Below are 15223 nucleotides of genomic sequence, written 5' to 3' on the forward strand. Positions count from 1 at the left end.
GGTCGCTAGGGGGCGTAAAATTAACGTTGTAGGCGGAGCCTATATTACTAAAACGCCTCTAACTCAAGTAGTAAATGAGATAACTTCACCAAACTTGGTACACATGTGTAGGAGGTCAATTTGAGGTCACGATAAAAAAACCGCGTCGATTGGCCACATGGTGGCGCTATAACACAGAAAAAACGTATAAACACCTGACCGTTTGTCCGATTGACTTAAAATTTGGTATGCAGTGCTTTGGCCCAAGGGGCCATCTATGTCTAGAAGGATATTGGCGTATCTAAAAAAAAAATGGCCGCCATTGGCCAATGAAGTTTAAGCACCCATTAGACATGGTTAACGGAGGCCAATCGTAACGAAACTCGATGGCCATGTTCAACTCATGGCCCTAAAGGTCTGTAAGAGTTTTGAAAGAAATCGGCCACTAGTTGGCGCTAACGAGTTTTACGGCTCTGTAATCACGTGGTGTTACAAATATCGTCAGAATATGCATATCATTTGATAGATCTCCTCATGCTGAACAACTTTGCCTCTAGAACTAATGCTGTCAATTGAATTGTTCATTAATTATACGCAATTACGTTATTAACCTACTTTTGCGAACTAGTCCCTGGTTTTTCGCCCGATCGGAACCAGACCAGTCTAGAACAATTCTCTGGACTCTCTAGATCAATAATTATTAAAAAAAGTTGAACTTTTGCATTTGGATGGCTATAAGAGGGTAATTTAAGAAAAGGGGCGTGTCAAAATACACTCAAAAGCCTATAAATCCTAAATAAAAAGTCAAAACTTCACAAAAATTGGTGAGCATATGTGCAATAACATCATTAACAAGCATGCACAATTTTATGGAGATCGGACCATAGGTGGCGCTATAACAGTTAAAAAGCTTTTAAACCATATATTTCCTATGGTAAATTGCCTGTATTGTCTGTAAATGGTGTTTTTCCATCTATGATGTCAGTGGTTAAATGCTTGCTAAATAAATCTTAATGTCTTTTAACGTTAATGTGTTTAAAGGCCCTAAAGGCGTTAAAAGCTTGAACACCGACAAATGCTGCTTGCAGCTTTAATTATTATTATTATTATTATTATTCTGCCGTAAAACGCATCGTGCAGCCCAAACCGTAAGAGCTAGAGCTTTGAAACTTTGCCATATGGTAGTACAAAAATCGAGGAGAGGTTATCAAATTATGACCCCAATTGGCCCATAGGTGGCGCTATAGCGATCAATTGCGCGAAACTGGTCATAACTCCTAGACCGTATGTTGTAGACTCAAGTGTCTTATATCATTGGAAAGCTGACCACCTGACGTAAAAAACGTATATCTCCGATTTAATTTCCGCCATGATAGATTTTCCGCCATTTTGAATTTTGTCAAAAACCTACTTTTGCAAACTAGTCCCTGGTTTTTCGCCTGATCGGAACCAAACTAATGCAGAAATGTTCTCTGGAGTCTGATAATCAATAATTATTGAAAAAAAGTTCAATTATCGATTAACGGTCGCTAGGGGGCGTAAAATTAACGTTGTAGGCGGAGCCTATATTACTAAAACGCCTATAACTCAAGTAGTAAATGAGATAACTTCACCAAACTTGGTACACATGTGTAGGAGGTCAATTTGAGGTCACGATAAAAAAACCGCGTCGATTGGCCACATGGTGGCGCTATAACACAGAAAAAACGTATAAACACCTGACCGTTTGTCCGATTGACTTAAAATTTGGTATGCAGTGTCTTGGCCCAAGGGGCCATCTATGTCTAGAAGGATATTGGCGTATCTAAAAAAAAAATGGCCGCCATTGGCCAATGAAGTTTAAGCACCCATTAGACATGGTTAACGGAGGCCAATCGTAACGAAACTCGATGGCCATGTTCAACTCATGGCCCTAAAGGTCTGTAAGAGTTTTGAAAGAAATCGGCCACTAGTTGGCGCTAACGAGTTTTACGGCTCTGTAATCACGTGGTGTTACAAATATCGTCAAAATATACATATCATTTGATAGATCTCCTCATGCTGAACAACTTTGCCTCTAGAACTAATGCTGTCAATTGAATTGTTCATTAATTATACGCAATTACGTTAAAAACCTACTTTTGCGAACTAGTCCCTGGTTTTTCGCCCGATCGGAACCAGACCAGTCTAGAACAATTCTCTGGACTCTCTAGATCAATAATTATTAAAAAAAGTTGAACTTTTGCATTTGGATGGCTATAAGAGGGTAATTTAAGAAAAGGGGAGTGTCAAAATACACTCAAAAGCCTATAAATCCTAAATAAAAACTCAAAACTTCACAAAAATTGGTGAGCATATGTGCAATAACATCATTAACAAGCATGCAAAATTTTATGGAGATCGGACCATAGGTGGCGCTATAACAGTTAAAAAGCTTTTAAACCATATATTTCCTATGGTAAATTGCCTGTATTGGCTGTAAATGGTGTTTTTCCATCTATGATGTCAGTGATTAAATGCTTGCTAAATAAATCTTAATGTCTTTTAACGTTAATGTGCTTAAAGGCCTTAAAGGCCTTAAAAGCTTGAACACCGACAAATGCTGCTTGCAGCTTTAATTATTATTATTATTATTCTGCTTCTTCCGACTGGGCGTCTATGGCAGCCCATAGAAGCGTATGCGGGAAAGTTGTTCCGGTTTGACATTCTGATAGAGGACATTCCCAACAGTAATTGCACCAATTTTGGTGTCTCTAACTCATTCCCTCTAGCGCCACCACCTGTCCAAAGTTTCACTTATATTATGCTAATAACTTTTAAACCGTAAGGCCTATCAACAAAATTCTTTTTTCCTCTGATTCCTGAGCTCACGACGATTCGACTGGACCCTATGACGTCATTTTCCGTCATAAAAATATGGCCGCCATTTTGAATTGTCCAAAAAACCTTCTTTTGCGAACTCGTCCTAGACGGTTTGTCCGATTTGCACCAAAATTGCACCAGATCATCTTCAGGCTGTGGGGACAAAAAGTTATGGAATTCAAGTTGATTCGTCAAACCGTTTTCGATAAACGCGCAAACAAATTTTACGTAGCGCTTGCGAAAACAGACATAAGGCTGTATCTCCGCATCGCTTAATCGTATTCAAACCAAACTTCCTACATGTCATCACAAGCATGACCTGAGGCTACATGCTGCGTTTCGGCGCAGCGCCACCTACTGGTCTGGAGATATGAAAAAAGGCTATTTTTGCTTATAACTTCTGAACGGTTTGTCCAAAAATCACAAAAGTGGTCTCGATAGATTCAGGGCGTCATGTTGAGTTGACTGATATCCAATTTTTCCATATCGGCCATTTTGGCTGTCGGCCATTTTGAATTATGTGCTAAAATGCTGTATTTTATGAACGCATGAACGTATCGTTACGAAACTCAGTATGGGTCATCAGTACAAAGCCCTAAAGGTACTCAAAAGATTATGAGACAGCGCCACCTTTTGGTCAAAAGTTATAATGAAATTTCCAAAAATGCTAATAACTTTTGAATAAATTTGCCTATAGTAATGACACTGATCTCAATAGATTCCTTGGGTCATGCTGAAAACATAGATACCAATTTTGCCATAGTCAGCCAAACTTCCTGTCCGCCATCTTTATTTTCTTTTAAAACCTACTTTTTCGAACTCCTCCTAGACCGAACGTCCGATTTTCACCAAAATCGGATCGTGTCATCTCCAGACTGTGCCGAGTAAAAGTTATGGATTTCGTGTCGATAGACAAAACCGTTTTCGTATACCGCAGTGGCAAAGTTGAGGCATGATGCCAAAATGACTATTCAGGCTTTATATCTGCAATGCCTTGACATATTGACACCAAACTTTGTATGTGTCATTGTCACTTCACTCTGACCACATCACATCAGTTTCGTAACTGCGCCACCTATTGGTCGAAAGTGATAATCATATTTTTAGTTATTGTATGTGATTTTTCAACCATTTTGCCAAAATTCATCTTCAAATGTCTTTAATTGCTCCTTGCTGCAGTGGGTCTCACACTCCCAGCCACTTTGGCATGTCTTGTCGTCTTGCTTGCGCTTGGCCCCGGTGATTGCTGCTTGCAGCTATATTTTTATTTGACATTCTGATAGAGGACAGTCCCAACATTAAATACACCAATTTTGGTGTCTCCAACTCATTCCCTCTAGCGCCACCAACAGTCCAAAGTTTCACTCATGTCTATGCTGATAACTTTTGAACCGTAAGGGCTAGAATCAAAATTCTTTTTTCCTCTGATTCCTGAGCTCACGACGATTCGATTGCACCCTATGACGTCATTTTCCGTCATAATAGTTTTCCCGCCATTTTGAATTTTCCAAAAAACCTACTTTTTCGAACTCCTCCTAGGCCGTTGCTCCGAATTTCACGAAAATTGAACCAGATCAACTCCCGACCATGACGACAAAAAGTTATGGAATTCAAGTTGATTCGAATTACGGTTCTCGAATACCGCGCAAATAAATTTTACGTAGCGCTTGCAAAAACAGACGTAAGGCCGTATCTCCACAACGCTTTATCGGATTCAGACCAAATTTGGTACATGTCATCACAAGCATGACCTGAGGCTACATGCTGCGTTTCGGCGCAGCGCCACCTACTGGTCCGGAGATATGAAGAATTTATATTTTTGCTTATAACTTCTGAACGGTTTGTCCAAAAATCACAAAAGTGGTCTCGTTAGATTCAGGGCATCGTGCTGAGTCGACTGATATCCAATTTTCCCATATCGGCCATTTTGGCTGTCGGCCATTTTGAATTATGTGGTAAAATGCTGTATTTTATGAACGCATGAACGTATCGTTACGAAACTCAGTATGGGTCATCAGTACAACGCCCTAAAAGTACTCAAAAATTTATGAGACAGCGCCACCTTTTGGTCAAAAGTTATAATGAAATTTCCAAAAATGCTAATAACTTTTGAATAAATTTGCCTATAGTAATGACACTGATCTCAATAGATTCCTTGGGTTATGCTGAAAACATAGATACCAATTTTGTCATAGTCAATCAAAGTTCCTGTCCGCCATCTTTATTTTCTTTTAAAACCTACTTTTTCGAACTCCTCCTAGACCGAACGTCCGATTTTCACCAAAATCGGATCGTGTCATCTCCAGACTGTGCCGAGTAAAAGTTATGGATTTCGTGTCGATAGACAAAACCGTTTTTGTATACCGCAGTGGCAAAGTTGAGGCATGATGCCAAAATGACTATTCAGGCTTTATATCTGCAATGCCTTGACATATTGACACCAAACTTTGTATGTGTCATTGTCACTTCACTCTGACCACATCACATCAGTTTCGTAACTGCGCCACCTATTGGTCGAAAGTGATAATCATATTTTTAGTTATTGTATGTGATTTTTCAACCATTTTGCCAAAATTCATCTTCAAATGTCTTTAATTGCTCCTTGCTGCAGTGGGTCTCACACTCCCAGCCACTTTGGCATGTCTTGTCGTCTTGCTTGCGCTTGGCCCCGGTGATTGCTGCTTGCAGCTATATTTATAATTATTATTGTTGTTGTTTTTATTCAATTTGATATACGTGGGCAGATCCTCTTATTTATAGGCTACACAAATGCCCATTTAAACCTAAGCTTGATAATTAATCATATGATAGTTTAATTGATGCCACATAATTATTACAGTTGCACCCGTCTATTTATGGCATGTTGAGTAATAATCAAGCGATTAGAAGTGATATTTTTATCAACAGAGTTTCCCGGAACCAGGCATCACGATTAGTCATAGAAAGGGCGGGGCCGCACGCGCGCTCCGCTCCGCTCGGCAAGGGGCGGGGCCTAGCGGCTCAGGCAGGGTATTCCCTTCTGTACTTCACCCGAAGTCCCGAACCCATACAGACAAGCACTAGTCGTTGCTAAAGCAGAAGTCTGAATGGCAGAATATGAAGTTTGTTATAAAATAATAGATCGTAAACAGTGACAGTCTTTCGGTTATGGTCTACATTATGGTGATGCAGTCGGACGCTCTGGGTGTCAAACCGACGTCCCAGGATGAGCTGTTTGAGTCCAGCACATGGAGAATTAAAAACATTTGGGATGGGGTGAAGCTGGAGATCGCTGCCGGAGATGGATGTCCGGTGGTCTTAAATAGTTTTACGCATTTGGACCCTGATCTGCCTATGCTGGAGGTAATACAACGATTTAAACGTCATTGCTCAAATCACATTCTTTAATTTAGGTTATAAATCCTATAAATATATATATTAAAAAAACTGAGCTAGTTATAGCCTTGTAAATGTTATTTCATTTAGCTTTGTTAATGTTAACATCGTGTCTGTATTCTTGCTTTTAAATGAATGACATGTTAGGTTTTTTTCACGTTTCTTCCCATGTTTTCTTTGCATTTTTTGCATAGTGTTGATGTATATGTTGCTGAGCTGTCATGAGTGTTTTGTTCTACTTTTCTATTGTTTCTTTCTTTTATAGAAAACTTTGAGCTAGAAGAGATTAGAGTAAACGTTTTAAAATACTTTTGCTCTCTTTCAAATACTTTTTGCTCAGTTGAAAATTGTTTTGGGTCTATTATCTATTTATCTTTGTCTTGTATGAATTAGTCTTATGCCATCTGCAAAGGCGGCACATATATAGCAATATATATTCCACAAAAAGACAGAATAAATGCATTTACACAAATCTTTTGTGCTTGAAGGCCCACATGAAGTAAACCAAAACTGAGTCTCCACCATAATCTTGGCAAGAGTACGCCGTTCCCCCTTTTCTCCAACTTTCCCTTCTCTGCTTCTCTTCAAAAAGAGCCATGGAAATAAAACAGTCAGATGAGATTTACGTCCCCTTTAGGCGTTAAATAAAAACACAGGCTCCCCTCAGGATGATTTAGCTAAGGACATGGAAAGAAAGGTTAATACAATCAGATGTTATTGATACGATGTTATTTTGAGAGTTTAACAGGGGCTGTTTGTTATGATGAGATTGCCCACAATAGTGCAGATATGTCAGCTGAGAATAAATGATTATATTTGAGAACCTCTTATATAATACGTGACAGCGCATTAACTTGCCAGATGTGATGAAAGACTTTCATAATTGATTTTCTATTCGTGTCTTCTTAAACTCTCCAGTGCAAAATGTTAGGTTATTTTTGAAGACAAGTCAATTATTTTATCACCATGGCAGTCACGCATTTTACGGTTGCTATTCTGTTATGCTAGACATGAGATATCTCTCTATGGTGTGTGAACAGCATGTCCCCTTTTTATCTTGTCTTTTAATACAACAGCACATTGTTGTGACTTAAACGGCAGTTCACACCAAAACTTGTTTACGATGTTGCAGCTTAACTAGTAATGCACAAAAAGAAGGTTCCAGTGTGTCACCAGCTGCTAACCTTCACTGGACTAAATCTAATCGGCTCTCTTTACACAATTAGTGATGGTTAAATCTCCCATTCCACCCTGCGCAGCACTAGAACCTTTCTCCTTTCTCCTTTGAAGAAATCATATTTTCTTATTCATCCATTTTAATGTGAAAATAGTTGGCATGTATAGCTCCAAACCTCCAAAAAGTTGGCCCTTTGGTAACCATGAGTGATGGATGGAGTTGCAATGGTCGAATAATGTTTCCATACATCCCTCTCTCTTATCTTGTGCTCTCTCTCATCCTCTTTCTTTTATGGGATGGCTTGTAAAAAAGGAGGCACTTATCTCTGCTTTTAAAGTAATTCAAGTCTGCATATGGCCTGGCAAGGGCTCAGAATTGGTTACATCATCCCTGAAGATCTAAACCAAAACAGCAGGATGTAAAAGTAGACGTACCCTTGTATAATGGATCATTGGCTCAGTACATAGATCAGCTAATCTCTTAACGTAACAGCTGCCACAAAGGAAGCTGTGTAAGATCTTGTGTAAGAGCACTTTAATACTTTGTTATTGTCATAAACGGACGACTACATACACTACCTGTCAAAGTTTGGGATCAGTATGATATTTATGCTCACCAAAGCTGTATTTAACAAAAATGACAGTAAAACTGAGATATTATTACAATTTAAATAATTATTTTCTATTGTAATATAATATAAAATGTAATTTATTCCTGTGATGGCAAAGCTGAATTTTCAGCATCATTGATCCAGTCTTCAGTGTCACATGATCCTTCAGAAATCATTCTAATATGCTGATTTGCTGCTCAAGAAACATTTCTTATTATTATCAATGTTGCAAATAGTTGTGCTGCTTAATATTTTTGTGAAAACCTTTACACTTTTTTAGGAGTCTTTGATGAATATAAACTTAAAGAACAGCATTTATTTGGAATATAAATCTTTTGTAATATTCTAAATGTATTTAATCTCACTTTTGACCAATTTAATGCACCTTTGCTGAATATAAGTATTAATCAAAACAAAACAAAATCTTACTGAGCCCAAACTCGGGCACTGGGAACGCTCGGTTATCGCTATACTACTTTTTGTCATTGTTCTGTGTTTGTCAAAATTGTTTACGAATTCTCCATTCTTCTTAAAGAGGCCTTTGTGTGATAGATTGAACTCAGAACGTCATAATGGGGACAGCGGAGCTCAGCTTTGATTAAGGAGGAGAACAGACAGGGGTCACATTGACACATACAGAGACGCTTTTGTCATGAAAGAACTCTAGAATGGAAATAAAGGGTTGAGAGGGAGGAACAGTGGATGTGAGAGGCAGGAAAGTGGAAAGTGGCAGAGTGAAGAGGCAATGATGCGTAGGTGAGCGTTGATGTATTTAAACAATTGTCTAAGGTGTAATATACAAATACTTAATACACCACTGTTATATCAAGTGTGTTAGGTTACATGTAGAAAAGCAGCTCAACTAGTGGTGCTATCAAGGTCATGTGTTCAGTTCACACACTGATAAAAATGCACTGTAAAAACACTTTGAATAAATGGTCCGCCAAATGAATATTTCCAAGTGTAAAAGTGACTGAACAAAATAGAATGGAATAGAATAGAGTTTTTAAACGAATCGTTCACCAAAAATGTCAAATATTTACAAAACTAAATTGTGACTTTATGGAAGATGATATGAAGTGAATTTACATTTATCCAAAGCGATTTACAACAGGACTAAACCAAGCGAGTCATCGTGAAGAGGCAAAAACAACGCAAGAAGTGCTCAAAATACAAAGTTCAGGCATTGCTCAGCGTAGAATAAGAAAAAATTATTTATGTTAAGTGTTCACAGAAGAGATGAGTTTTCAGTTGTCTTTTGAATGTAGTTAGGGATTCTGCATTCGGGATGAGGGTGGGGAGATCATTCCACCAGCATGGAACCGTGAATGAGAATGTTCTGGAGAGTGATTTTGTGGCTCTCTGTGTTGGTACCATGATTATAGGCTTCTGGTAGGGATGTAGACTCATAGGAGCGAGTGAAAGTAGGAGGTAGCTGTCGATCTGTGCAAACTTGATGCGAGTGGTAGCCAGTGCAGAGAGATGAACGAAGGAGTCACGTGGGCCCTTTTGGGCTCGTTGAAGACAAGACGGGCTGCAGCATTCTGGATAATTTGTAGAGGTTTAGTTGCACATGATGGAAGTCCAGCCAGAAGAGCATTGCAGTAATCAAGCCTAGATATGACCAGGGCCTGGATGAGAAGATTGTATTTGTCTTGTATTTGTCAGAATTTTTTGAACAATATCCTGTCTGTTCAACTCTAATATACAACAACAACAAAAAGCACAATTGATGTAGGCTATCCATCCTAATGCACCATATTCTAAGTCTTATTAAGCCACCCAACCTCAATGAATTTTGGTCATGAGACACGTGGGAACAATTTTTTATGACCATACATTGATTGTGGTTTTTCATGTAGAATGTAGACAAATACAATTCTTTAATATGCAGAAATGATCAGCTTTTAGAATAACACCATGCATACATTCCTTATATCTACATCTGCGCTATTCTGGAGCCGGACGGCAACCACACTCAGCAGTTCTGGGCTGCACTCGGGCGTAATTCTTTCTCCAGGGCTTATAGTGGAGAATTCCTTCCTTGGTTCTGCTAATCTCATTCCAAAATGCTTGAGCAGATTTCATGAAAACCTTGGCACAACCAAAAACAAAGGCAAAATAGCGACAGCAACATCCAGTTATTATTAACAACATTCAAACCAGAAAAATACTGATAAAGTCATTTATCAATTTGAAAATATTCACAGTATGCAAACAATACAGAAAAGCTCATCGGAGGTTAATGATTGCAGCTCAGTGATGTTTTACCCAATGTTTTGGAGAAAGTCGATGCTCAGTAAAATGATGTGAAATACTGTTACAATCTAAAATAACAATTTTCAAGTTTCATATCATGGTGGCAAAGCTACATTTTACTCCAATTACTCCAATTTTGCACAATTCATCCAGTCTTCAGTGTCACATGATCCTTCAGAAATCATTCTAATATGCTGATTTGCTGCTTGAGAAACATTCCTTATTATTGTCAGTGTTGAAAACAGTTGTGCTGCTATTTGGGGAAGAGTGGAGCTTCTTTCATTTTGTTAGGCTTCTTGCCATTTCAAATTAATAGAAAGTGCAGTTTTTAATGCCGACTGTCATGTAATTTTGTGTCACTCTCATACTTTGAACACTAAGCCTGGTTAGAAGTCCAAAGAAGTCAGTGGATGATAGAAAAAAAGAAGAGTCTGGAAACTTCCAAATTGAGGTGGATAAGAAGAGAAATCACCTTTTAACCTTCCTCTGCCTTTTTTCCACTGTAGATGTTTGCAGCAGTGAATCTGGCCATCACTCCGAGCTGAGGTTTAATGTGCTGTAACCGAGTGTGCTGAAAAACCTACTGGGCAATGCCAAAATACACACTCTGCAGCTTCGCTCGACATATCCCATCTCCCTCTAGGTTAATAATCGTACAGGACCGTGAATCTTGAGAGAACATATGAAACGTAACCCAAATCCATAACTCTCATTACACAAATAAGCATTGTTTTGCTTCTGGCCATTAATAACAGAAAAGAGATTTGGTCCCAGCTTACAGTGGCTTAAGCAGTGTTCTGTTTAGGGCATTTATAAATATCATATTACAAGATCAAATCATTCTCAGAGACAATATTTTTCACAGCTATGCGTCATGCGTAGCCAAGGCAATAAAAGCAAACATGCTTAGGTATTCAGACAATGTTATGACACCTTATGAAGAATACGAATGAATGTTAGCCTTTTGAAGCTAGGCTTATTAATGATCAACAGGAGGACACCTGACGCTGAGCACAAGCAAATTGATCACTGCTGCTTCAAATTCCTTTCATCTGAACTCATTCGTTTGCTTTCTCACGTTGTTTTTACAGCTGCGTATAGAATGTGGTCTTGCATTTCAAATGCACTATTTTTCAGCTGTAAACACATCAGATATCAGACGGCCTTTGTCCATTGCGACAGGTCTCTGTGTTTTTCAGCATTTCACGCCATGAGTTGCACGTTCACACAAAAACAGCCAGTTTGGGATTTAAAAAAATATGCGCTTTTAAAACTAATTTTAATTTGACAGAGTGTATTAAAATGACTTGTGTGAATAATCAGTCTATGTCATGTCAAATCAATCAGGGATTGTTGATATTTACGTCTATTTTTAACATCTTGTTTTTCTTGATTTGTTTTAGAATGTTATTGTTAATATATGTTAAAGAGGATACGTAATTGGGCTTGTCCTCTAACATATTTTAACTCCTCCCTGATTTTGACAGCAGGAATTCTGCATTGTTTTCATGTGTTCCAAGAATTGTTTGTGAAGGATGCATCTGTCAAGGAAGCTGTTACGCAGTAACTTTTCAGCACTTTTTGTCTTTTCACAGGAAACCCTGTGGCTTTAGTGGATCAGAGGCAGTCGAGGGATTCACAGCAGAGTTAGAAAATTGTTTAATGCATTCTGTCATAGTCTTTGTGTGACTTTGATCACCTTATACCATAACATAACAAAGAGCAAGCCTGTGATTAGTGCAAAACAATATTCTTTTACCATACAAACATTTCCCTAGCGGCCTGTAGTTTTGAGGTGGATTTTCCCTTAGAAAGTACAGCTGAATGTAGGTGCTGTTTCTGTTTTGAAATGTCAGATATCAAAGAGGGTCCCTTTTAGTGCTCTTCTGTCAGGCCTTTTTTGTTCAGGTCTCTGTGGTTGATTCTACTGCCCACTAATGTCAACAGAGTAAGGGGCTTCCCATGTGTGTGTAGATTCACTTTTTGTTTTGCTTTCTTGTTTTGGTGAAGTGGTCTACATCCCCTTTTTTATTTATTTATTTTATTTACGCACATCAAGTTAATATTTATATAGCCTTATAAGATTGCATAGTAATGTTATAATATAATATAATGGCCACCCTGGCTGGATCAAATATAATATAATATAATATAATATAATATAAGATCTCCATCACCATCATTGTGATCATCAGATGGAAATTGTCTTGCATACAGACATCAAATGTGTGTTTTACATTTTTGTGCAACATTTCAACATTGCTTGAAAGCGAAAGAGACTTTGTTCCTTTTTTTTTTGCCCATTGATGCACTTCCAAAATAACACAGCAACCATATTTGAAAGAAACTGTTATGTGGCGTGCGTGTGCGTTTGTGTGTTTGTTACCATAGCTACGTCTGAGCAGAGAGCTCAGGTTTGGTTATCTGTTTAGCCAATCTCCTGCAGAGAAAGCTGTTCAAATGACCATGCACTGACTCACACCCACACTTACACAGGATACATCCCACACCATTGGCTCTTTGCCTTAGGCAAAGCTCAAGGTTCCCTGGGAGTTCCCTCTTTTCTTACTTTCCATAATGACGTCAGTTACAGTACTTGAGTTTGTCCCCTTTCTCCAGGCTTTCTCAATGTAGCACTGTGTATACTTATGGAATTAAACCATTCAGTAATATTCTTAGACATGTTTTTATAATAATTTATGACAAACTTATGTTGGTTGAAGATAGAATTTAGACCTATTGTTGCTGAATAAATCAATCTCCGGTGGCACATATTCTTGCAATGAGACTAGAGACCAACGTTTGCATCATGCTACATCCATGCCAATAGGTGTCAGTATACAGTCTGAGATCTCTGTCTTATCGGCCAGAGAAACTTAACTACTTAGTGCACACATTGAAGATGTGGAGTTAAAGGGCTGGGTAAGCCTTGTGACAGTGGCTGATAAAGAGCCACACTCTTGGTCTTGTGCACTTGGTGTTAAGACGGTGTGTGGATTATTTAGTAATTAAATGAGCAGTAATCCTAGACTCACCCTTAAAGCTCTTGCTGTGCTATATATATAATAACTGAGTGACCTTGCAAATTCACAAAACAATGCAGTGAGAAGAATAGCACTTATTTGATAATAATCAGTTATCTTTTCTCTTATATATTAGACTCTCTGTTTACCTCTGTAATGACTTATTACATTATTCATTTCTCTGGAATACTGATTGGTTAATCACATTCTGCAGTCAAATATTTTTGCAAAATAACCGAAAAAAATGATATTTGACATTTTCTCTGTTTTTTCTTCTTCTGATCACATAATAAAATAATTTCAACTCAAATCATTATTTCAATATATATATATATTATATATCAAAATCATCAATCATTATTTTGATACATTTATTTTGTAAGTAGCTGTGTAAGTTAATGTACAAAAAGCTGTCCATTATATATATAAAAAACTGACCCTGTCTGGATGATACAAGGTTTTGTGATTTGTGATATTATTCATTAAATAGGCCTATATATAACTTATGTACACCAGTGTTCAAAAGTTTGGGGTAAGATTTTTTTCAGCAAGGGTGCATTAAATTGATCAAAAGTGACAGTAAAGACATTTATAATGTTACAAAAGATTTATATTTAAAATAAAGTTCTTCTGAACTTTCTATTCATCAAAGAATCATGAAAAAAATTCCACAAAAATATTAAGCAGCACAACTGTTTTCAACATTGACGATAATAAGAAATTTGTATTGAGCACCAAATTAGCATATTAGTATGATTTCTGAAGGATCATGTGACACTGAAGACTAGCGTAATGGCTGCTGAAAATTCAGCTTTGCCATCACAAGCATAAAGTACATTTTAAAATATATTCAAATAGAGGATATGTATATAAAATATAAGAATGTCTGATAAGGATACAAGGACCAGAATATTCAGCCCTTCTTCCTTCTTTATCTGTAGAGCTCAGTTCAGGAGATCGGAGAGGAGGTCGAGGACGGAGCCATCTATACCATCACGCTCCGAAAGGTGCAACTCCACCAGACGGCCAGTAAGGGTCAGCGATGGCTGGGCGTGGAGACAGACTCCGCCCTCAGTTTGTACGAGACCTGCAAGGGTCGGACCATAAAGGCTGGCACACTGGAGAAACTGGTGGAGTACATGGTTTTGGCCTTCAAAGGGAAGGACTATACATATGTCACTATTTTCCTCTGCACATACAGAGCTTTCGCCACCACCAAACAAGTGCTGGACCTGCTGCTTAACAGGTAAATGTGTCATCAATCAGTGATTTTGGAAACATTAAATCATACACTTCAATATTACCTAAAATGCATTGTTATCTATCTTAGGTATGCCAAACTGCATGACCAGCCAGTCTCAGGCAAGCCAAAACTCTCCTCAGAGGACCACACAGAACTTAAAAAGTAAGTCTTTATGTCGTTCAACTGAAACCATTTTTAGCATATCTGGTATCAGTCGATATTTATCTGTCATATTACATGAAAATCGGCTTATCTGTATTTGAACATGGGTGCAACTTTAATTTGATGTGCTCGACAGTACTGTCTCATCTATCCTGGGTGCATGGTTGGATCAGTATTCTGAGGATTTCTGGAGCCCTCCTGACCACGGATGCCTGCAGAGCCTCATATCCTACTTGAAACTCAACTTCTCTGGATCGGACCTGGAGAGACGAGCCCATAACCTGCTGGAACACTTCCAGCAACGGCAACAGTCAGAGGTTGAGCTCGAAGGTACAATTTCACTAAACGATTGAATCTCTGAACAACTGAAAAATGGTCTTTCAAACTGACTGTGACAACTTCTCTTATTCTTTTTTAGGTGATATGTGCACCTGCCCCTTTGCCACACCAGAGGAGAGCAGCTTGGAGGATGAATTCTCCCCCTCACACTTCATGTCCTTCAGTCCTGTCCTAGTCGCTGAGCAGTTAACGGTCATGGATGCGGTAAGACATCA

General features: G+C 38.3%; 1 protein-coding gene across 3 annotated transcripts in view; it reads left to right on the forward strand.

The window, feature by feature from the left end:
* The window catches only part of LOC307011908 (ral guanine nucleotide dissociation stimulator), a 30286-nt gene that overhangs the window by 6130 nt on the left and 8933 nt on the right, over positions 1–15223 (forward strand). For 2 of the 3 annotated variants that reach the window (XM_079638001.1, XM_079637999.1), the window contains exons 2-5: positions 14206–14510; positions 14595–14669; positions 14806–14999; positions 15088–15212. In XM_079638001.1, the coding sequence (XP_079494127.1) occupies positions 14206–14510; positions 14595–14669; positions 14806–14999; positions 15088–15212 (699 nt within the window). Of the gene's footprint in view, positions 1–5851; positions 6163–14205; positions 14511–14594; positions 14670–14805; positions 15000–15087; positions 15213–15223 lie in introns of those variants that run through there. The other variant, XM_079638000.1, reaches the window with a different exon arrangement.

This window comes from Phoxinus phoxinus, assembly GCF_949152265.1.
Source record: "Phoxinus phoxinus genome assembly, chromosome: 15".
NCBI classification, from domain to species: domain Eukaryota; kingdom Metazoa; phylum Chordata; class Actinopteri; order Cypriniformes; family Leuciscidae; genus Phoxinus; species Phoxinus phoxinus.